Below are 23,993 nucleotides of genomic sequence, written 5' to 3' on the forward strand. Positions count from 1 at the left end.
CTATGGTGTTATTATTTTTATTGGCTTCCATGTATTTTTAAATTTCCTTTTTAACTTCTTAGTTAGCCCATTCGTTCTTTAGTAGGATGTTCTTTAGTCTCCAAGTATCTGTTATCTTTCCACATTTTTTCTTGTGGTTGATTTTGAGTTTTGTAGTGTTGTGGTCTGAAAATATGCATGGTATAATCTCCATCTTTTCGTACTTGTGAGGGCTGATTTGTTTCCCGATATGTGATCTTTTCTGCGGAATGTTTCATGTGCACTGAAGAATAATATGCATTCTGTTGCATTAAGATGAAATGTTCTGAACATATCTGTTAAGTCTGTCTGGTCTAGTGTGTCATTCAATGCCATTGTTTTCTTGTTGATTTTCTGTTTAGATGATCTGTCCATTGCTGTAAGTGGGGTGTTGAAGTCACCTACTATTATGGTATCATCAATGAGTTCCTTTATGTTTGTTATTAATTGATTGATGTATTTGGGTACTATATATTTCATCTTTTCTCCACCTGAAAATTTCTTGCAGGGCTGGTTTAGTGGTCATGGACTCCTTTAATTTTTGTTTGGAAAACTTTTTATGTCTTCTTTTATTTTGAATGACAGCCTTGCTGGATAAAGAATTCTTGGCTGCATATTTTTCCAATTCAGCATATTGAATATATTATGCCACTCCTTTCTGGTCTGCCAAGTTTCTGTGGATAGGTCCTCTGAGAACCTGATCTGTCTTCCCTTATAGGTTAAGGACTTTCTCTCCCTTGCTGCTTTCATGATTCTTTCCTTGCCTGAGTATTTTGTGAATTTGACAATGATATGCCTTGATGATGGTCAGTTTTTGTTGCATCTAATGGGAGTTCTCTGTGCTTCTTGGATTTTGATGTCTGTGTCCTTCCCCAGGTTAGGAGAGTTTTCTGCTATGATTTGTTCACCTAAATTTTCTACCCCCTTTTTTATTCATCTTCTGAGGTCCCTATGATTCTGATGTTATTCCTTTTTAATGAGTCACTGAGTTCTCTAATTCTTATTTTGTGCTCTTTTGCCTTAGTTTCCTAAGGCAACTTACTTGCCCCCCCCCCTTTTTTTTGCATTATTATTTTCCAGAAGTTTGTCCTCTATCTTGCTGATTCTCTGCTCTGCTCTTGCTACCATGATATGTATTTGAGATTGCAGCTCAGTTATAGCATTTTTTATTTCATCCTGACTAGTTTTTACTTCTTTTATCTCCAAAGAAAGAGATTCTAATCTATTTTCAACCCCAGCTAGCATTCTGATTATTGTGATTCTAAATTCTGGTTTGGACATCTTGCTTGTATCTGTGTTGATTAGCCTCTGGCTGTCATTTCTCTCTGTTCTTTCTTTTGGGGTACATTCCTTCTTTTCTTCGTATTGAAGGAAGAAAAGGTGTTAATAACGTAAAAAAAATTAAAAACAACACAAACCAAGTAAACGATGCTAGATCTTAGGTGTGTTTTGGTCTTGTTGTTGAAGGAAGCTTGCTAGATTAGAGAAAAAAGGGGAAGATAATAAAAGAAAAAAATAAAAAGGAAAATGTTTGAAAATTTGAAAAATGAATACAGTCACAGAGAATAAAATGAAATGATGAAAGTAAAATAGAACTTTAAAAATTTACAAAACAGTAAAAAATACAGTAGAAAAAATCATTTTAGTAAAAATGGAAATACAAATAGTTTTTTCTCTTTCTGTATTCAAGAAGAAAAGAAAAAATAACAGTCTAGTGAACAGAATGAAATACTATTGAAATTACATCCGATTTCCCATAGAAGTCAAATTATGAAGCACTTTGTGGTCCATAAACTAAGCAGGTGGAGAGACCTGTGTTTGTCAAGAGCGCACTTGGCCCAGTTGCACAGGGCTTAGTGTAATGGTTTGGCTCTCCACTAGATGGCGCTGCTTAGCTTACTGGGTGGATTGTTGTGGCACATGTAGACATGTATGTGCATGTGCAGGAGGGGTGAAAATGGTGTCACCCAGCTACCCAGTCTCTAGTGTCAGAACTCTGTGTTCTCCCCAACAGGCAATCAATTACCCTCCATTACCTGCTTCTACACTGTCCGTGACCAAGCCATCAGGCTGCCAGGCGGCTCCACCCTCCTGCGTTTTATCTCAGGGCTGTTTCCCAACCCCTCACTTTTGAGGGATTGTGGCTTTGACCTGCTCTGACCCCCTGGGGGAGGGTCTCACTGAGCAACGGCCAGCTGCCAACCCGCCCCCAGAACCATTCACAAGACCCTGCTGGTGCTGATGCAAAGAGACTGCAGCTGGGTGCCAGCCCACCCCAGGAAAAGCTCACACGATTGTGTAGCGGCAGCATTTCAGGGACTATGGCAAATCATAACACAAATCTGGTACCAGGCGTTACCCTTAACATCCTTGTTCCAACACCAGTGAATGTGATTGTTCTCCAGGGTCCACTGGGACCTTTGTGGGGAGACCACATGGCCTTTATCAAATGTCCTACGAACAGGGGAGCCCCCACACCCAAGTGGCCCACAGACCCCTCAGACCTCGCTTTCTTCTACTGGGGGTTCTCCCTTCCACTGGAGCAATGCCAGGTACCCAGGAATGGAGTTTCAGAGTCTGTGCTCCCCCTGTTTAATGGAATTTAAACCCTCTCCTTTCTCCTTTCTCCCTTTTTAGTTCAGACCCTTGTGGCTGTTCCCACATTTCCCTTTTCCCTCCAGCTGCTTTGGGGGTGGTGCTTTTCCTGTACTTTCACCCCATCTCCATCCTCTTTTTGCGAGCAAAAACAGCTCCCTACCTTCCACGGTTTCTTTCTCCTCCAGTTCAGCTCTCTGCGCTGTGTACCTGCCGAGTTCTGTGGTTCAGGTTGTTGCAGATTGTTGTATTAATCCTTAAATCAGTTTTCTAGGTGTGCAAGATGGTTTAGTGTTGATCTGGCTGCATTTCAGGGATGAGAGATTAAAAAAAAACTTTCACGTTGTTCTGCCATCTTGACCCCTCCACCTAGTAGGATGTTTTTGATATTTTTTAACCTCAAAGTTTTTGGTTTTCCCCCCCATATTTTCTCTTGTGGTTAATTTCAAGTTTCAATAGCATTGTGGCCTGATAATATGCATAGTATATAATCTCCAGCTTTTTGTACTTGTTGAGCACTGACTTGTGATCCAGTTGTGATCTATTCTGGAGAATGTCCCAAGTGCACTTGAGAAAATGTGGATCCTTCTGTCTTAGTATGAAATGTTATAAATCTTGTCCATAAGGTCCAGTGTCTCATTCAGTGCCATTGTTTCTTGTTGATTTTCTGCTTAGATGATCTGTCCATTGCTGTAAGCGAGGTGTTAAAGTCCCATACTATTATTGGGTTATTATCAATGAGTTTCTTTGTTATCAAATGATTTTTATATTTGGGTGATTCCACATTGGGCACATAAATATTTACAGTTGTTACATCTTCTTGGTGGATAGACACCCTTTTCTATTATACTAAGTATAAAGGATGTGTAGTTGAGGTACAGGATGTAGAAAAGATAGTGTAGAAAAAATATTCCCTGGTGTTCGGATTCCTGCTTCACTTCAAATCCTTTTCTGAAGAGTTTCTCATTGTCTGTGAGCCCAGGGATTATAAAACAGGGATGTTTTCTCAGGATATGCTTGGCGTAGCCTCAGCACCAAGGAAGAAGATATTGGAAGAAGACCTGGGCAAGAGGTGACTGGTGTCTTTGCTAATTACTCTTCTAGGAGCCCAATAGTCCTGTCACTGGGAGTCGGCTACATAGGACCTATTCATTGTGGGAAGTGAGGATTCTGAGACTCAGGTGGCAGCAGGTTTGGTGGCAGTAGGTCCCTAAGCATGGTTTACTGTTTTCTGTGTTATACAATAAAATTAATGGTTGGAAGCTGTCATCTCAATAGTTCCTAGCAATTTACCAGGGTTTTTGATTGCAGGGACTGTAGGCTTGTCCCCACCTGCCCACCCCAGGTGTCCTCTGCTGGACATGAGGGAGGTGAAAGCTATGACTGAACTTGTCTAAGAAGCCCCCAGGACATACTGAAGCTATTTGATAAGAACACTGCCCTGATTTGCTGAATTCCTTCAGAGCAAAGGGTGGAAGAGAGAGAATTCCAGAGCCAGGAAAATGAAATCGTCTTCCCTAGAAATCCATAGTTCTCTTCTTCTCACCGTGTCTCTTCCTCTTCACTACTTGGCTTGCTGACCCCTCCACACCCATATTTCTTTAGTTTTCCTTTTAGTAACAACCAAAAAGGAATCCTAATATTAAATAACCCACATGTCAGTGATTATTTTTGACACGTGAGTTGCCTTCATACCCAACTGAATCTTGAAGGGTGAAGGGTGTACATTCCTCCAACAGGGATTGAACTCCCTCATGGATGGGCCATGCTTTCTGGCCAGTGGCTGCCCTTACCTTCCTCATTTCCCCATGAATCCTACCTATCCTCCACTCCTGGGACTCGGTGTGTCTCCTCTCTTCTCTGAACACCCTTGACCTTTGTCTGCACTTCTTTCATGGGCTTACCACTTTCTTACCTGTGGCAAAATGAACTGTCCATACCCACTCTCCTTTACTAGACTGAGCTCTGTCAACACAGAGTTCTAGGAAGGAGTCTAGATTTCCCACAAGGCCTAGCTAATTATAGGCAATTGGATGAAGAAATTCTCAGGAAGGAAGTCAGAAGAGGGTTACCGAAAAGGGAATTCTCAGAGTTTTCAGGAACAAGGCCCTCATTCACTGTGTGCCTGAGTATTTCCCCTCACACCAGAAAGTTCAAAGGAAAAACACAGTGACAAAGACGGCCATTTTAGAACCCATTTATATTGTCAGCATTACTCTGGGCTTGTTCCAGCCCCACACCAGCCTCTGAGACTGCATCAGACTGTTTGAACATTCATGGCTTCCTTGGGCCAAGTATAGCTGTCCAGTGTAAAGGAGTCATAGTCTGGAGTGTAGACCAGGGATCTTACAAAAGCCTCCTTGTCCTTGGGCTCTGGGTAGTAGGAGGCCAGGTTGTGTTTGTACGCGAAGTCAAGGACCTAGGGAAAAACATAGTGGCTGAGGAACTGGACCCTGAGGAGGAACCTGCCTAAAAGTTGCCTGAAGGTTGCTTGGGAGCCTGTGGAAGGGGAATGTCCCCTGGAGAACCACAAACTGTTGTCCCTGAAGCCACTGGATTGAGGGATGGTGAGCTTTCTGCCTAGGTAGGAATAAACACTAGGCCATCAAGAGGCCTCAGACTCAAGTCTGCCTCTGCTTCCAACTGCTGATGGGTCCTCAGCAGTGACATTACCCTTGCTGGGCCTCAGTTTCCTCATCTGTACAGTGTGAGTAATGCAACCTTTCCCTGTAGTGGTGTTCAGTGCTGGACACCTGATTCCTCCTCCTTGCCCCCTGTCACTAAACCTGGGTTGAAGAACAGCCGGACATTGTTTTCTGCATGTTAAATTTGACTTCAGAAGAACACAAATCTAAACATCCCCCAAAGGAAAGAAATGGACAGGGCAGAACTGGGACTATGCGCTGGACTACTGGTCTTGAGGGCTGATTCTGGATTTTACAATGGATGATGCATGGGGAGCAGATGCTCTTGTGCAATGTGTCTTCTGAAATTATTTCAAAAACTTATGGAAAATGTAAAATAAATATACTAATAAAAATTACAGTATAATAAAACCTGTACAATTGTTATCTATATTCAATAATTATCAATGTTGGGGACAGTCTTTATTGTACCATGTTCTGGTTCCCTGAAAACCCATCATCTCTGCAAGGTCTCTAGGATGACAATTTTCCTTGGAATATTCCATGAACCTGATCACCCCATGGCCCAATTATTCTGAGATACAGCAGGGAAATGACCATCTACTCTGGCCAGAAAGGCATGGAGTATGGAGCTTTTTCACTGTCCTCTTTAATCTTCTTCAAACTCTGGGAGAAATGAATTACTGGCACCTTTGGAAAAGGGGAAAGCTGAGGCTCAGGAAAGTGAAGTAATTGGAGCTGGGACCCAACAGCCTGAGCTCCTTCCGTGATACAATGAAAGCTGACTTTTCTGTATCAATGGTACTTATGATTCATATTTTTAAAATTCCACCCACATTTCGATCTATAAGACTATGGACTTTAATGACATTTTCGCCTGGTGTTTGAGGGAAAATCCAGGAGCTTTCCAAGCACTGGCCTGAGCGGGTGTTGGGGGTGGGGCTTGAGCGGCAGACAGGACTTTCTCACCCAGCTCCACCACTGCCATCCCCTAAACATGCAGAGAGAGGAGGTCGTTGAGCCTCACCACCCACATTCCTGGGGGCAGGATGCTCCTTACTTTGATGGCGATTCTCAGAGACACATCCCGGATGGTGCTGAGTGGTGGGTACAGTCTCCCCTGGGATAAATGCTGCTCAGAGACCTCCTGGGCAATTTGCTGGGGAGAGAGAACCGAGAGGAATAAGCTGAGTTTCTGCCTTCCCAGAACAAGCCCAACCCATTACCCCAGAGACTCACCGCACCCCAAACAGGCAGCCAACCATGGCTGTTCCCCACTGTAGTCTCTACCACCTCATGGCCCAGTGGGAGCTTAGTGCTTGGGCTTTTAGGCAAGGACACATCCTTTCTGTACTGAGAAACTGGCTGAGGCTTTAAGCAGTATGAGACCCTGAAATCTAAAGGAGAACCACTAAGACCAAGATAAACAAACTTGGGGCTTGTAAAGCAGACTCTCAGAGCACCCCGTGGCTGGTCCAACCTATTGCGCAGAGATCCCTGAGACCCTCACATCCTGAGTTCCATCCTCTTCTACATGCTTAGTAACATCATGGGTGCCATTCAGGCCATCTTGTCTCTGTTCAGAGCTCCTTGCGCTCTCCTCCAGCCCTGAGGAAAGGCTTCTTCTCCTGTGAGTGACACCACAAAGGGGCCTTAGGCTTTATCTGAATGAATGTCCTGTGCACACCATTCTGGGAACAGCACCTCCCACAGCTTCCTTTCCAGTTTGGAGCCTGTCTTTGAGGCCCAACTCTCCCCCTCAAGCCTCATCCTCCAGCCTCAGGTCCTGGTGCTCAGCCAGCCTTGCAAAACAGCGTCTGTTAGGTGCTGGCTCTGAATCCACTCTCACTCAATCTTCTGGTGTCAGATTTAAATTTGGGAAAAGCCATGCTCTCTGAGAAGTGTGTCCCAGGATGGATGAGCTGAAGGAGTTCGTCTTGCCTCAGAGTCTGGCTGACTTTAGGAAAGTGGGCTGCCTCTTCTGCCTCGTTTTCAGCCTATCTCTCTTTTTCATTCATTCAAGCATTAACTGAGCTCTGTGATGTGCCAGGCTCTGTGCTAGTTGTGGAGGATCCATGAGGGGGAAGCCTTTTTCCTCCTGTAGTCTAGGGTCAGTGGACAATTAACAAACAGGTACAACAATTATAGCACAGAAGTGAATGCAAGGAGAGGGAGCATACAGGCATAGAGGAAGGCAGGGCCCAGTTTGCCATCTTCAGAAAAGCTTCCCAGGAGAAGAGACACAAGCTAAGACCTGAAGGACAAAGTATGAATTACTCAAAAAGGGAGAGGCAATAGCACATGCAATTTCTTGGAGACAGGCAGGAGTGAAAGCGTGAGTTTGACTCTAAAAAGAACCTTGGCTAGGTTGATGGTAGGGGGAAGCTAAAGGATGGAAAGGGAATGAGGGCTTAGTGATGGCACGCCTTGGATGGAAACCTTGTGAAGGGGTTTGGGCTATATCCTGTAAGCACTGAGGAGCCATTCTAATGTCTGAAATGAGAGACATGGACTGTTCAGGGTTTTGAAGGATTTTCTTGGTGGAGGTATAGAAGATGGGATGAGAGGGAAGCAGGATTTCCATGGCCATGCTGTGCTTCAGCTTGGGGGAAATCAGCTGTGGCCATCCTGGTGCTATTGCTCACAAGCCCAGTGACATTGTAGGAAGAACTTAGACTCTCTATGTCTCACTTCTCTTGTGTATCACATAGGGGTAATCACTATATTTATTTTACAGAGTTGTCAGATGGAATGAGATATGTAAGTATCCTAAAAGTTATATTGTTTTTTTTCCATAGGGAAGTCAGATTCACTTCAGTTGTCTTAACTTAAAAGCACCCCTTTCAGAAATATAACTTGCCAACTTTTTGAAGACCATACTATCAGCTCCTAGAAGGGAAGATCTTGTCCTGCTTGCAGCAAGAGATTAATGCATACATTGAAGAGAGGTTCCTGTGTAATTGATGGACACTCTTCATGAAATGCTGGAGCTGAGTGGTCCCACAGTACTAGGAAGTGGAGGTGAAGATGTCTCTTGGGGTTATATAGAAAGGTTCTAGCAAGCATGTTTCTGTACAACAGGGGGAATTTACTTTCAGGCTAACTCCAAGGAGTAAGTGACTCTTCCATCCATGGGGATTTCAAAAAGCTCCACCCACGGCCACGGCACACCACCCCCAATGACACAGCAATAAGAAGAAATACCAGAATACTCGCACAAGATGGTCAGAGAACCATGGCACAAAGCCATAACTAGTGTGCACTATGGCTTGGGGGATACTGTGCTTGCAGGTCTACACTACTACTCACATGTTCTTGTGGAAGAGTGCTCAAAGACCAAGACTTAGTAAGAAGGAACCTACAGCATGAGACAGTTCCTCGTGGGGCTCATAGAAGTGGGGCTAGATAGGGCTGTGTGGAATATTGTCGGAAATCACAGCAGGGACTTTGGAACTCATTGGGGATAAATAGATTTAGGATTTGTTTATAGCTTTGCTTAGTTTAACCTCCCCAAAGAGACATTTCTGTGCCTTGGTTTCCATAGAGTGAGGATAATTGTGAAGTCCCTGGCATTTCAGCAAATGTAAGCCACTATAGTTGTTATTTCTAACCACTGTTATTAGGAATGTGGGCTGTCATTCTTAATGAATCTTTCATTATCTTCATCATGTCCAATAAAAAATCATTTGGGGAGTGTTTCTAGTAAGATACCTGCAGAAGAAACACCCCCATATCTGTGCTTAATGTTTAAGCACTCAGATCCAGACTTGCAATCTATCCCTTCCTAACAGAAAGCTGCTCTAGTGGGGCTTTTTCTACAACAAGTTACCCTGGTAACATGGCCAAGATCAGTGGATGGAAGAATACAATGCCTGTCATGGTCCATGAGCCTAGTTTCAGATAGTTTTGTGGCACCCCCCGTGTTCTAGGCATGTAAATGGGACAGCTGTGAGGCGAGAAGCAGACTGAGTTTTGTCCCCTCACTACCAGTGCCTCCTGCTGATGCCTCCTTCCACTATTCCTTATACCCCCTTAAAAATGTTGTGTGTGGTCTGAGAGAAGTTTAAGCCTCAAGGTGATCTTGAGAGAAGCTTGAGTTTCAAGCATTTTGAGGATCCACTGCTAGGGGGAGGGGCAGGTGGGTAGAAGAGATGAGAGAAGGATTCTTCAGGGACCCAGTGTGGTATCTGGTACAGATCACGGGCCCTGTTGTGAGCATGCAAGTGAGCAGGGAAAGTGATACCTCTGCTGTCAGGAGGAAGATCTCGTCTGGGATGTGCCGGATCCCGCCAGCAATGACTCCCAGAGCCACTCCAGGGAACACATAGGCATTGTTTCCTTGCCCAGGAATGAAGGTCCTGCCATCTTCTAGAGTCACGCTCTTAAAAGGACTTCCACTGGCAAAGATCCCTCGGCCCTGGAGGCAAGAAGAAAACCAGAGATGGAGCCTGGAGATTGGTTTCAGGCAGTCATGGTGGTCTAGTTTTATTTCCCAGATGCTGAACCCTTCCTTCAACCTCTCCCACATGCTCAGCATTGTGCTGAGCTTGTTACAGGTGCTGAGAGCACACTTGTTCATTTGACTGGAAAGCTTAGCTCCCACTGAGTTACCTGGCAGCCAAGAAATCACTGAAAGGTGAAGGTTTTTAACCTGTCACCTCCCAAGAGGGCCAACCCGACATAACAGTTATACAAGTGACCAAGAGTCTGCAAATGCTTCAGGTTCTGTTCAAAGCTCTACGTTACTAGAGGAACCTTGAGCAGTATAACAAGATGGTAAGAGCCTGGGCTTTGGAGCCAGACCTGGATTTGAGGGCCAGCTCCACTCCTTATTAGTTCTGCGACCTTGGGCAAGTTATTTTATCTTTCTAAACCTCATTTTCCTCATCAGTGATGTGGGGATTTTTTTTTTTCACCCTCAGAGGGTTACTCATAATTATTGTTACTGTGTCCTCTCAGCCTGGGGAAAGAAGGACTCCCCGCTGACCTCAGTGACCCGGTAGCACTTCTCAGCCGTGCACTCGGCCTTGCTGGTAGGGTTGCTCAGGGCAAAGATGATAGGGCGCTCGTGGAAGGAGGCCATGTCCCTCAGAATCTGCTCCGTGAAGGCTCCTGCGATGGCAGCAACACCTACAGGGAAAAGGTGGGTAGTAGGGGTGCCTACTCTTTTATAAGCAACCCATTCCTCTCCTGGTGGTGGTAGTGGTGGTGGTAGGGAGCCAGGTGCAATATGAAAGACTTAGGAGTCTTGGAGATAGCATCTGCCATAGAAATCGAGGGAGCCAAAAAGAAATGCATCTTCTTGCTTGAGTTGTGTAAGATCTCTGGTTAATCCCTAAGGGAACACTGATCCACCTCAGGTCCCTGCTTGGTTAAGATGTACCAGTGAAGGCGTTCCTAGGTATTGTCCTTTAGAGTGGGCTCATCTCCCAGGCCAGGCAGAGGTGCCAGGGTTCCCTCTTTGGGGGAGCAGTGTTCATTTCCTTTCAGTTAGAGAGACCAGCCCTGTGCTTTTCCCTTGCACTAGACAATTCTGCATCACTAAGCCCCAACTTGGTGCCTTGGTTCTGTGGTTTTTGTATGGTAGTCACTCAATAAAAGATTGTGTCACTAAAGTGGACATGGGATAGGGGAGAGAGCTGTGCTTCCACTGATTACTTAGGCCTCCTTGCTGAGCTTCAGTTTCCACCTGCAAGTCAAGAGGGTTAGCTGGGCTGAACAGTGGGCCTCCTGCCTCCTCCTACCTATGATAGCTGTGGGCTTCACCAGCCTCACCACCTCCTCCAGGGAGTTCACTTCAGGATGGTCCTGGGCAAACATCTCCTTCTCATGGTTCAGGTGGCTCCTCCCCTGCAGAGAAAGGAAAACACAATGTGGCTTGACAGTGAGAACTTCTGGGCAGGACATGGATGCATCTGGAGATCCTGAGAGCATCCCCTGTGGAGCCCTGTACTTTGGTCTGAGCTATCAGAAGCCTGGTGCCTCATCCTCTTGAGAAGATCTCCTGGTAAAACCTAAGGTGGAACCTGAGGATTTTAATGTGTGTTTGTGTTACAGTGCATGTGTGTGTGTGTGTGGGGGGGGGGGGGTTCTTTAACCTAAGCCACATATGGAGGATCCATAAAGCCTTTCTTTGAGCTACTAGGGTCATGGCTTTGGGGTCCAGGACAGAAAGGCTCTTATAAAGTGTCTGAGTCTGACCAAGACTCTTGGCTCCAAGGTGTCCAGTACCCACAGGGGCAGTTGAGGGATTGGGGGAGGGGGCGCTAAGCTCCAGGGAAAGCTTGCCAAGGTTGGCTGTTCCCAATAAGCTCAGGATTCCTTCCATTTCTTTGATAGGAGTCAGTGGGTGACAGTCTGGTAAATGGTACAAAGGTTTCTGATGACTTCTTTGGGTCAGCTGGCCTCCTGAGAATCAGAGTGAAGACACCAGCTTTGAGAGATATTTGAGTAGAGGTGAGATCGATGGGATGAACAAACTAATGTTGGAAGGTGGCAAGAGAGAAGTGTGGCAATCTTTGAGAGCTTTTACCTGTGCCTGCATTGCTCTGGAATGACATGGGGTGAGAGGAGGAATTCCTTCTCTGGGCAATTGGGCTCTACATGAGACAATAGAAGGTCAGTTTCTTCTTGAAAGTCTCTGCTGTTCTTGGTCAAGAGCCCAATGTACTTCCCTCATTCCTATCTCTGTCATCTTTTTATTATTTATTTTTATTTTAGAGAGACACTGCAAGTGGGGGGAAAGGAAGAGGAAGAGAGAGAGAGAGTCCTCAACAGGATCCACACTCAGCACAGAGCCTGATGTGGGGCTCCATCCCACGACCCTGGGATCATGAACTGAGCCAAAATCAAGTCAGATGCTCAACCAACTGAGCCACCCAGGTGCCCCATCTATCATCTTTTTAAAAAAATCTTTCACTGACATTCTATGTAAATGGAATTTGGGTCATTAAAACATGGAGCACTCAGTGACATCCTAAAGAAGGAAGACATCCAATTGTGTCCCTCACCGCATTCCAGTCAAAAGCTGGACTGTTTCTCATTCATTCTTTCACACATACCTCAAACATAATTATGTATTCATTACATGCCAGGCATTGTTATGAAGACTATATAGTTTAGCGGGGAGAGAAACACAAGGGCAGCTGTCCTACAGTTTGGCAAGTGCAATGTATGGAGGCAACATGAGCATAAATGTAGGAAATGAACTGATACTTAGATGCTCAGGGAAAGCAACTTGGAGGAGGTAACAGAAGATAAGAAAGAAACAGATGGGGCTGAGGGTTGAAAGTGGGTATATGGAAAAAGAGAAGGACATTTCAAGCAGAGGAAAAAAAGGATGTGGAAGAGAGAGAGCATGTTACTTCTGGAAAACTATGATTTACTGTGGTCAGAGGTTCGTGCAAGGCAAGAAGTGTGGTAGGAGATAAAGTTGGAAGGGGCATACATACACACACTTGCCCACATATTCAAAGCTTTTAGAAAAGCAATTAATCTTACTTTGAGGTTTGTCTCTTGGTTTGGAGATTAGGACATTGCCCTCCTGTTACCTTCTATTCTGAGTACTTTGTCCCTTAGAAACCTCTTATAGTCTAGTTCCAATAGCTGTAGGTGTCAAGAAATCTCTAGGTCTCTAGTCTAAAAGTACCTTGACAATGAGTCCCTTGGAGTCCACCATCCAGATCTTCCTTATGGCCTCTGCCTTGGGTACGCCTTCTTTCTCTAGAGCCATGACAAGGAGGTGGGCGATGCCCATGGCTGCCTGGGAAGGGCCATATGGTGCATGTTCAGATACAAGGCAAATGGCTGCTTGCCATTGATCAGATGCTTTACCAAGATCCTCTCTTCCCACATCTTTCCCCCTACTCCTAGGAGGCCCAGTTAAGCCCTTGAGACACCCAAATGTTGGTGTCCAGGCAGCTGCAATTACCACAATATACCTGTGCTGCTTCCTCTTCTTGGAACCCCTGAACACCTCCTTTCTGTCATGCTTCTCCACCCATCCTTACTTATTCTCCGAATGGCACCTACCTCACCTGCGCCTTGGAAAACAAACACGTGATTGGAAAGCTTGTTCTTGGTGATTCTCAGAGCAGCCAGGATCCCCGCCACAGCGACAGAGGCTGTGCCTGTAACAGAGGGCACTGAGATCAATCTCTGGTCACTGGCTCCCAACCCCTAAGAGAGGACCCTTGGCAGAGTTCCCCACACCTAGAATGTGTAGCCAAAGAAGCAACTTTCCTTAGTCCTTACGGAAGTCAAACCTGTAATATGCAGGCTTTGGAGCAAAGATATACCCTCTTTCATAGAGAAATGTTCTTTTGAGAAAGAACTCCTAGATTATTACTAGACCCTGGGAGAGAGGATCAGATAGTCAGGTGTTCCTACCACCAACATTCATAAATGAAATGACAAGGACAAATATAATAGAGGCCAAAAAGAAGCATGATTCTCATAGAATAATTTAAGGGATAAATGGATTAAAAAAATGAAACCACAAAGTAGCCATGAGACATTCAGTGACCATGTGATCTGAGCTGCCCACTAAATCATAAGGCTTGGAGTGCCCAGTACATTACCATCTTCCATTGGCATGAGCCCATCTGGAAGGTACCAATAAGTTGCATGAGCATATGGCTCAGACTCATTTGATACCTACTCCTGCTGCATGATTTCCTCTCCCTCAATGCATACCTAGGGCCTCATATGACCAAGGAGAAAGAAACTTGGGCTTGGTTTACAGACTATTCTTAACGATACTCTGGAATCATTGAAAAACATATGGTTGCAACTTCACGGCCACAATGTAGTCGTAAAGGGTAATAGGAAATTTTTCCTAATGGACATGACTTCAAGTTGTAAATTTGGTTGTCCATTTTGGCCCAAGAGATGGCTAGACTTATCTTGATTTATTGGCAGTTGCTAATGGTTTAGCAGATGTAGAGGGACTTAGAATAAATAGTAAGATTGGTGATAAGGAAGTCTGAAATGGGGTATGTAGATGGACCTCTTTGGATAAGTATAGAGTGTGAACAAACTTGTGCCACACATGAAAGTTGACCAAGAGCATAATGAAATAGGGTCTCTCAATCAGGTGGACAAAATTGCGTGTCCTGTATATGTTAGTTAGTGTCCTTCTCAAGCCCCTTAAGGTTTGCTCAATGAGTTTACATACAAAGTAGCCATGGTGGCAAGAACAGAGGTTATTCATGGACTTCCTCTCATCAAGGCTGACCTGCTAATGCTACTGCTGAATGACTAACCTGTCAATGGCAGACACCAACATTAAGCTCCTGGTATGGCAGCATTCCCTGGTAGAACTATCTACCTGACAGCAGAATGATGACCCTGGACTTTTGCCATTATAGACAAGAAAGACACTTATCCTCACTGTACTAAAAATATATTTTGGATATAGATTTTCTTTCCCTACATATAAAACTTGACCAGTGCCATTATCTGTGGATATTAGGAATCTGACTACTCACCATCCTGATATATTCCAGACAACTAGGCTTATAATCAGGAATTCATTTCACAGTAATAGAAGTGCACCAGTAGGCTTATACTCATGGAATTCAGTGGTCTTAACATGCACTCTACCACCCAGGAACAGCCAGCCTAATAGATAAGTAGAATGGGCTACTTAAGACTTAGTTGAGGTAACACCCTATGAAGATGTTTAAGTTCTATTTTATGAAATGCAAATAAAGGATTTGACTTAGCACACGATAAACTGTTCTTTCTTCCATGGCCAGAATACTTGGGTCTGGAAATCAAAGGGTGAAGTGAAAGTGGATCCTTTCACCATTTCACCTGATAACTCATTTGCAGAAAGTCTTCTATTTTGTGCTCTCTAGATTGGAAGTATTTGGTTCTCAAGAAACAAATGCCTCTATTAGAATGCACAACATGGTTCTACCAAATTGAGGGCTGAGAGTGTCATCTGGCCATTTGGTACTTTTTTGTTTTTCTGCGATGAAATCAATGGACAAGAGAGGGTTACTTCACTGATGCGGTTATTTATCCCAATAAATGAGGGAAAACTGAGGATAGGGAAGACTAGATCTGACCTCAGGGGCTCCTCTGAGGTGTGTCTTAGTATTTCCAGACTCAATAGTAGATATTAATGAAAACTACTGCAACAAAAGAGAGGCAGGACCACTTTGAATTCACATCCTTCAGAAATAAAGGTTTGGATCATCCCACTAAAGAAGTTGAAGTCTTGTCTGAGGACAAGAAAACATGGTATCGGTTGTTGAGAAAGAAATGTATAAACATCAACTATGGCCTTATGACTGGTTACAGAAACAGCCATGCATATTTTCTTCCTCGAATATTATGATTATATGTAATGGTATATATTAGCTACTTTATTCTCCCTTCCCTTCCTCTTAATTCCATAATTTGGTCTTTAGGTAACAGAATTTTCAAACATAACTGTGATGGAGTTTTAAGAGTAGTTAATCCTGACCAGAGATGAGTAGTATGACTGTTTTCCGGAGATGAAGAAAATGACTGTAGAGATTTTGCCTTTCTCCATTTTGAGGAGAAGGCGAGGACATTCCTTTTAGAATGATGTTTTATTAGGCATCTTGTTGGAGTTGTTTTTGTTGTTTTCTGGAAGTACTGTTGTATACAACACTGCGTATGGATGCTGAGTAGCTGAAAGGATCGACTGCGCCAATTACTGGGTAACTGTTTCTCAGTTTCAAACACACCCTTCACTCTGCTTTCTCTGCAGACCTCTTCCCAGCTTTGCCAACTGGCTTTATGATGGGCTCTGCCAGTAAGGGGCACCAGAGGATGACAGAAAGGCTGGGTGAGGGGGAAAGAAGAAAGCTTTTTCCAGCATCATCCCTGCCTTGTGAGATTGCCTGGATAAAATGTAGGACATTTAAATTTGAATTTTTGATAAACAACTTCTTAAAAAATGTAAGCGTGCCCCATGGAATATTAGCATAAATATTCTAAAAAGTTATTATTTATCTGAAATTCAAATTTAAATAGGCATGCTGCATTTTGACCTTGCTAAATCTGGAAACCCCACAGCCTTGGTTTTCCACTTCCACAGCAACAGATTATTCCAGAAGCAGCAGTCGAATTTAGTTTTCAGTCTGTCCATCACTTGCAGAAGCAGCCTCGTAGCTCATGCCTCAGAGACACCAATGCTAGCTGGCTGCCACCTGGCCTTCCCTTTGTTCCCTAAGAGCAGGTCCTCAAGGCGTCTCATTTTTTAAATCCATAATCAGCAATTCTTTGTATTTTCTCTCTTAGAGCAACTGGTGTAGACCCTTACTGATAGAGAGTTCACAGTACAGTAGTCATATGGGCAATGGGAAGCCTCCATGATAGTCAAAGAAAAGAAAGTTACAGTGGGGCTATCTCTGGGATGTGAAAGCTGCACAAATTGAAGAAATCGATGTTATCCAAGGCTGGTGAGGAAGTAGTGAAAAGTAAAAACTTCCAGCATGAATTTTAAAATGCTGTGAGTGTTTTTGGAAAACTATTTCCCAATACAGACCAAAGGCATAAAATGCTTGTGACCCTTAGCTTCATGCTTCTACTTCTGGGAATCTATGTATGGAAAAATCCAAAACGCATGTCCTAGGATATTTATGACAGTGTTATTTTTAATACAGAACAGCCAGAAATAACTTAAACATCTAACAAAGGAGTAATGGTTAAGTAAATTGGCTAATGTGGACACCCAGAACATATTGCAGCCATTAAAAATGATAATTATGAAGGTTATGCAGCAATACAGAAAAGGTTACTAAATTCATAACTAACACCAGATATTGTTCTAAGTGCTTTACATGTCTAACTGTAAGGACATTTATTTGTTTAATCCTAACTATCATCCTTGTTTTATAGCCCGGAAAAATGAAATACAGAGTAGTTTTCCGAGTTGTCCAAGGTCATATAACAGAGTGAGGATGTGAACCCAGGGAATCAGGTTCTAGGCCTTGGGCTTTTTTGTTTGTTTATTTCATTCATTTTGAGAAAGAGCAGAGGAGTGGCAGAGAGAGAGAGAAAATCCCAAGCAGGCTCTGCACTGTCAGCACAAAGCCTGACATGGGGCTTGAACTCATGAACCATGAGATCATGACCTGAGCCGAAATCAAGTCGATGTTTAACCGAGACGCCCTGGCGCTGCTAGCCCTTGTGCTCTTAACCACTAAGCTACACTCCGCCGAGTTCTCTGGAAGGAAGAGAAACATAAAAAGCTGTTCCGTGTAATGAAACACACAGAATCTGGAAGGAACACCACAATACTAATACTAAAGGTTGCAGGGTGGGAATATGAGTGAATTTCCTGTTTTCTCTTTCCAGTTTTCTAAGGGATTTGCACTTTGCTAGCTCTGAGGAAGGGTCTTCTCCCAGAATATTGGATTGGCTTTGTGCCTGGCTTTGAGGCTATGTGTTGGGTCAAGACTGGGGCACAGCAAACAGCTGGAGCCTAACAAGTGCATGTTCATCATTGTGGACATCAGAAGGCAGGACCCGAGGTAGGAACAAGAAGGTGGGGTACAGGCTCCAGCCTGCACACAGGAATGGCCTGGGGCACTGCTAAAGTGTTACAGGGTCCCACGGAAGGGCTTAGGACTGCTTTCCTAAAACCCTTCGGAGGGTCCCCAAGAAGCTCACTGTGCATGTACTGAGGGCCTACCAGGTGACAGGCACCATGCTAGGCACTGCAGAAGATGAATCAAAAATGGTCCGTACCCTCAGGAACTCCCTGTTCACCAAGGCTTGGGCACGAACAACTGTAACATAATTGGTGGTTAGAAGTCACTGTTTAGACTTAATTGCATTCAGTTATTTGTTAAGCATCAATTATGTACAAAACTCTGAGGTACTGAGGATACCACTGATAACAAAATAGGTTCATCCCTGCTTTTTAGAGAAAGAAGTTACTGATTACAATTATGAGGAAGTTGTTCATGATGTGCTTTTTGTTAGTTTATGTGTAGAAAAGCATACCGTCAGCATCACCCTACCTTTGCAGCTTCATGCCTCCCCACATACCCTATGTCCCAGGCGCATTACTGATCATTCCCTAGCAGGTCACTTCTATGCTTTGCCCATGTTCTTTACCGTTTTAGGACCTTCTGCATTGTTATATCTGGGTTGCTATTTCTTCCTTTTATTTTTTAAATTTACATCTAAGTTAGCATTTAGTGCAACAATGATTTCAGGAGTAGATTCCTTACTGCCCCTTACCCATTTAGCCCATCGCCCCTTCCCGCAACTCCTCCAGTAACCCTCTGTTTGTTCTCCATATATAAGAGTCTCTTATGTTTTGTCCCCCTCCCTGGTTTTGTATTATTTTTGCTTCCCTTCCCTTATTTTCTTCTTTTTTGTGTCTGAATGTCCTCATATGAGTGAAGTCATATGATATTTATCTTTCTCTAATTTCACTTAGCATAATACCCTCTAATTTCACCCACAAAGTTGCAAATGGCAAGATTTCATTCTTTTTGATGGCCAAGTAATACTCCATTACACACACACACACACACACACATATATATATATATATACATATACATATATATACCACATTTCCTTTATCCATTCACCTGTTGATGACCATTTGGACTCTTTCCATACTTTGGCTACTGCTCATCATTATTTATTCTTTATGACTCAGCCCAAATGATCTCCTCTGCCAGACATCCTCTGCTTTTCCCAGACAGGCATCCTGAACCCTCCCTTTTTTTTTTTTCCCAGATCTACTTTTCATCTAACCTGAATAAAGCTGGGCTATGTCATAGCCAGACTCAGCACTATACTGCAACCAAAAGAAACACCAAGCTGATATCCAAGAAAGCATCAAAAAGCAATTTAAGCAATTACTGAAATCACTTACACAGGTATTGAGAATTGCATGGTATGACACTCCTCCAAATTCCTAAATCCTTTGGTCTATTATTTTCTGAAAGTCCACTTCTGTCAGCTACTCCCCATTTCTCTTTCTGCAAACAACTCCACCCGTCTTACTCTCTGGCCCTCAAAAGCTGCTTTCATTTGAGTTCTGCTGAGTCAGAGCCTGTATTTCAAAGGTCTTCAGATGATTTATATGCCCATTTAAGTCTGAGATGCACTGAACTAGATGGCTTCTCTAGCTGAAGTACTAGTTTCCTTCCATTGATTGGATAGAGGGAGTTTTCTGCTCATCTGATTCCATTTCAGGACATCTGCCTCCTGAAAGGAGACGTGCAAACCATGCGCCACCAGATGGCGCCAAAGATATTCCATCAGAGAAGCTCCCAAAGACCGCGCGCTTGATGGATCTTCTCCTTCTTGGATGCCAGGTATCTACCCTAGTTAGAATCTGCAAGCCGAAAACCTGGGCTTGCCTGCAGAAATTCAGTGCTGCATAGGGACTGGAAAGCATGACCTACAACAAGCACACAGATGAGGAAAACTGGGGACCCCTTCCAGTCACTCACTTAGAGCAGAGCAGGGACAATTTGAGGTACTGCTTCCACCACTTTGCGGTCCATGAAGCTCAGCCAGCTTCTCCTGACTTGGACTTGAAGGCAGCAGGTGGGGCATTATGAGCTCCCCTTGAGGGAGAACTGAGGGGTGGGGGTAGTGGAGGTAGAAAGAAGTGAAATAGGCAGTGGATGTCAATGGCTCTGGCAGGGGTGGAGAACAAAAAAACAATGGGAAATCTGATAGGAAAATGGGAATATTTCAATGAAAGGAGAGAAGGGCAACTGCCATTTATTGATGCCTCTTACCGTGACTTTGACTCTGTGCTATAGATATGCTTACCTGCATGTGCTCATTTAATCTTCGCAAAACACTACGAAACAGGTACTGTGAGTTCCGTTCCACGCCCCCCGCCCCCGGAAGTGGAAAGTGAGGTTCAAAGGGAACAGCAACAATCAGGAGAGAACTTCTGAATCCTTTTCCTCCATGTCCATTTGGTTTGCCTTTCCTCCTGTTACCAATAATGAACTGTCTCTCCTCCTAGCTAAAGCCACCCCCAGGTGTGTGCCAGATCCCATAATTTTTGCCTGCTCTCCTTTGTAATTTTCTCTTCTTTTTTTCTGTATCCTCAATTTCTCCTGACACCACTGACACCACTGTATCCTCAATTTCTCCTGACACCACTGACATCACTGTATCCTCAATTTCTCCTGACACCACTGACATCACTGACACCAGCATACAAATACGTCATCAAGCTCCCATCTATAATAGGCTCCCTCGACTCTGTATAGTCCTGCTCTATTCCTTCTTGGGAAGAGCTGTATATACTTACTGGCTCTATTTCCTTTTTCTCAGTCTCCCTGAAACCCAGCCCAATTAAGCAACTGTCCCCACTCTTGACAAGGTGACCTGTGCCACCACCTTGCCAAATTCAGTGGCCAGTCCTTAGCCACTTCTTCCTTGACCTCTCAGCGGCACTGGATACTGCTGCTCATTTTCCCTTTGGGAACCTCTGCATTTGGCTCCTGGAGCCCCACACTCATCAGCTACCTCACTGGCTACTACTTCATGCTCTCCTTTCTGGGATCTTCCTCTGAGGCGATCCAGTGAAGTGACAGTTTTCCCTGATTACAGACCAGAACTCAAGAGGAAGAACAGCAGTTCACGTGCCCCATATTATAAATTTTGGCAAGTACAGTTATCTCCATCATTAACTTTCATTTTGGGCAGCTCCTGGGTAATGTGTTAGGAATTAGAAGTGGAGAGGAAGGAAGCTGTTTAGCTTCCTGGAGGTAACCACCTGGAGAAGCCCAGGGGTCCAGGGCTGCTGTTGAACATGGCTTGTGCCCTTGGGGCGCCCGAAGTGTGACTGGCTGTTTCCCATTCACGATGAAAGAAAAACAAGTTTTCTTCTTCAGAGGGCGCTTCCATAATTACATTTCCTGCAAACTGGGGATCAGAGGTTGTGCTTTCAGGAAATAGCATAAAAGGACAAGCTGAAAATGTAATTTCTATTCTGTTTTTAATAGTGACATTTGAGGACGTGAAAGGGAACTTCCATGCTGAACAATGGGGTACTGAAGAAAAAAGGAAAAGAATTAGCCATTTTGTAGGTGAGGCAAGACTGTTGTTCCAGACAGAGGGAAGGGCAGGGAGTTGGGCTTAGTCAGGGTCTGCTCAACGTGGCTTCAGAGGCCTGGAGTCCTGGGGGATGGGGTTTTATTTGCTGCAAGGCCAGGCCTGTTCCAGGATCCACATAATTATCTCCCCCACCCCAAAAGCAGCCAACTACCATCACTCACTTGTTCATTAATATGTACTGGATGCCTGTTCTGGACCTTGGCTGCACCTGGCTTTGCATATATAAGGATCAATAGAACACTCTGTTCGTAGGTAGTTAACAGCATATGTGTTCAGAGAAATTCACGTTCCCTTACTAGATAGCAAGCATGGGCCTTCTAGACAACTTCAGCCCTATTTCTCTGTCATGAGAATTTTCTAGAACCACTGGACGCTCTAAAGGTAGTTCCTGGCCCATGCAGAATATGGGCTAGATCTATTCAGACACAATCTGGGAGGAACCAGAAGGAGTAATTACCATCTCCTTGGCTTCTCTGGGGTTTTACCTGATGCAACAGGCTAATGGGAGGTCACACAGGAGACAGGATCAGATCCAAGAGACCCATGGGAATCTCAGGGCCAGAGATAGCCCTGTAAGTGAAGAGCATGCACAGAACACAGGGCTTCGTGAAAAGGAAGGCTGAAAAAACCAGAGGGTGCCTCACTGTGAGGGAGATAGAATGGAAAAGTCAGGAAGTGCTGCTTCATGTGTGTGGCCGCGGTATAGTGAAGGGGGCAGCAGACCCCTAAGAGCTGGAAATAATTCCTGGTGTCTGGTAAAGAGGACACATCAGCTGGACAGTCTTCAGAGGTTGGCCACTCCTCCCCATCTGCCCCTTTGGTATCATATCTGAGTTCTGAGAAAGCATTCTACAAAGTGGGTGACTTCTGAGCTCCGGAAAAGGGTGGAATCAGCCAGACATGCGTGGAACAGGCTTGGCCCTGGGTGTGCTATCTTGGAGGGGGTGAAGCTTAAGACTTTAAGGACACGCGAAGTCAGCCAAGAGCAGAAGAAAGTTTTAGGCAAAATGACCAGACCATCCAGAATCACAGAGTTGGCAGAAAATTCATAGAACAGTGAGGAATTCAATGGACTGGAAGAACAGGGGTTTATGTGGAAAGTGGATAAAGGTCCTGCCTCCTTCTCAGGCTTGCCCCATCCTGTGCTCACACCTGTTTCTTTCCTCACCTCCACCAAAGCCTCTCTGTCCTAGGTATCTTCCTTCTCTCTCACACCTTTGTGTCGGGAGCATAGTATGCATCAGAGGTATTTGTACTAGGTACCAGAACTAAGTACTGTTACATGCCTGTCCCTGCTTATACATCACTGTTGTCTTTATAATGACCTGGTGCCATAAACAGGGGTAATGATGGAAACATTTCACAATGAATCAGTGTAGGGTCTAATCAACCAGAATAGACGCTGTCCTTTTGAAAGCATCTTGGTCATTCTGTAGATACTGGCTGATTATCACTCCAGGCTGTTAATACTATGATGCCCATTGTGTAGATAAAGAAGTATATGGATTTAAGCCAGGTGGCCAAAACCAAAGGGAGAAAAATGGGGATTCAGACCTAGGCTAGTCTCAATCCAAGGTCTGACTCTTAAGTACTTGGACTCACAAATTAAAATTTGAAAGTGCGAGGGGGTGATAATGGCCTGAAATGCCACAAGGGACCCTGACAGGCTGTCTGGCCCCAAATGTGTGGTAGGACTCAGGAGCAGTGCAGGTCCAGTGCAGGCTGGTGGGGTAGGAGGATGCTCTGGACCAGACAAGCCAACTAGACGCTCAGGCCCCGAGCCACACTGTGTGAGGAGCTAGCAGTAGGGGCTGGAGGTCCCTGGTCACTCGGCCAGCAGCATCCCGGATCTGGCTCCTGTGGAAGAACACAGCTGGCCTGTCCTCCAGCATGATCATTCCTATTGCTGTCCCCCTTCCAGATCTCTCTTTCCTCCCCTAAGAGCAGGGATGCTTCTCTGGTCCCAGCTGAAACAAGTCACCTGAGCCTCTGTCTTTTCCAAAGTTCCTGAAGAGACTGCCAGCAGTAAGTCAGCAAGTGGGCAGCCCTGCTCACTGAGAACCAGCTGGGGGCGGCTGACGCTCTCTATGAACTAGCTGCGATGGGGGCACAGGAGACCGTCGGCAGTCCTAGGGAGCACTTCACCCTTCCAGCACTGGGTCTCCAGAGGCCCCACCATGTCGTTGGCCTTGTGGGGTTGCTGAGTCCCAGGTGTGTGGTACAGCCGGACTTGCTGTGAGACCATGAAAATTACATGCTAGAGCTCCTTCTCGGCTCGAGGCATGGCCCTGCCCTCTGGGAGCTGTGTGCTGCGATCCTAAAGCCCTTAGTCCCACCTTCCTTGTTCCACCAAGGGTGTGATGCCGGGCTGGCATTTGGAGCAGGCAGCATGCTCCCAGCGTCATTTTCATGTGGCAGCCTGGTTCCAGCACCTCCCATATGTGGGGCTCCAGGCAGATTCTGATGAGGAGTCCTGCTGGGGTGGATTGTTTCCAGCAATCACATGTGACTTGTTTTTGGGGTCTGTTTGCCACGATCATTCCTCCTTCCCTCTCAACTCTCTTCAATTCTGCTTATAGGTGTTCCTTTTGTATTTTTGAGCATGACTATATGGTTTTATGTTTCATTTCTCTTAACTTTGTATTT

At 44.8% G+C, this 23,993-nt stretch overlaps 1 protein-coding gene across 2 annotated transcripts in view; it reads right to left on the reverse strand.

The window, feature by feature from the left end:
* Positions 1–4,794: 4,794 nt before the first annotated feature.
* The window catches only part of ME3 (malic enzyme 3), a 188,724-nt gene continuing 169,525 nt past the window's right edge, over positions 4,795–23,993 (reverse strand). For both annotated transcript variants that reach the window (XM_029915107.1, XM_029915106.1), the window contains 7 exons: positions 13,290–13,387; positions 12,907–13,020; positions 11,003–11,108; positions 10,246–10,388; positions 9,502–9,675; positions 6,319–6,417; positions 4,795–5,032 (listed from right to left, as the gene is read on the reverse strand). In XM_029915107.1, coding sequence (XP_029770967.1) covers positions 4,871–5,032; positions 6,319–6,417; positions 9,502–9,675; positions 10,246–10,388; positions 11,003–11,108; positions 12,907–13,020; positions 13,290–13,387 — 896 coding nt within the window. In that variant the 3' untranslated portion in view covers positions 4,795–4,870. The remainder of the gene's footprint in view (positions 5,033–6,318; positions 6,418–9,501; positions 9,676–10,245; positions 10,389–11,002; positions 11,109–12,906; positions 13,021–13,289; positions 13,388–23,993) is intronic.

The sequence above is a fragment of the Suricata suricatta genome, chromosome 11 (genome assembly GCF_006229205.1).
Source record: "Suricata suricatta isolate VVHF042 chromosome 11, meerkat_22Aug2017_6uvM2_HiC, whole genome shotgun sequence".
NCBI lineage: Eukaryota > Metazoa > Chordata > Mammalia > Carnivora > Herpestidae > Suricata > Suricata suricatta.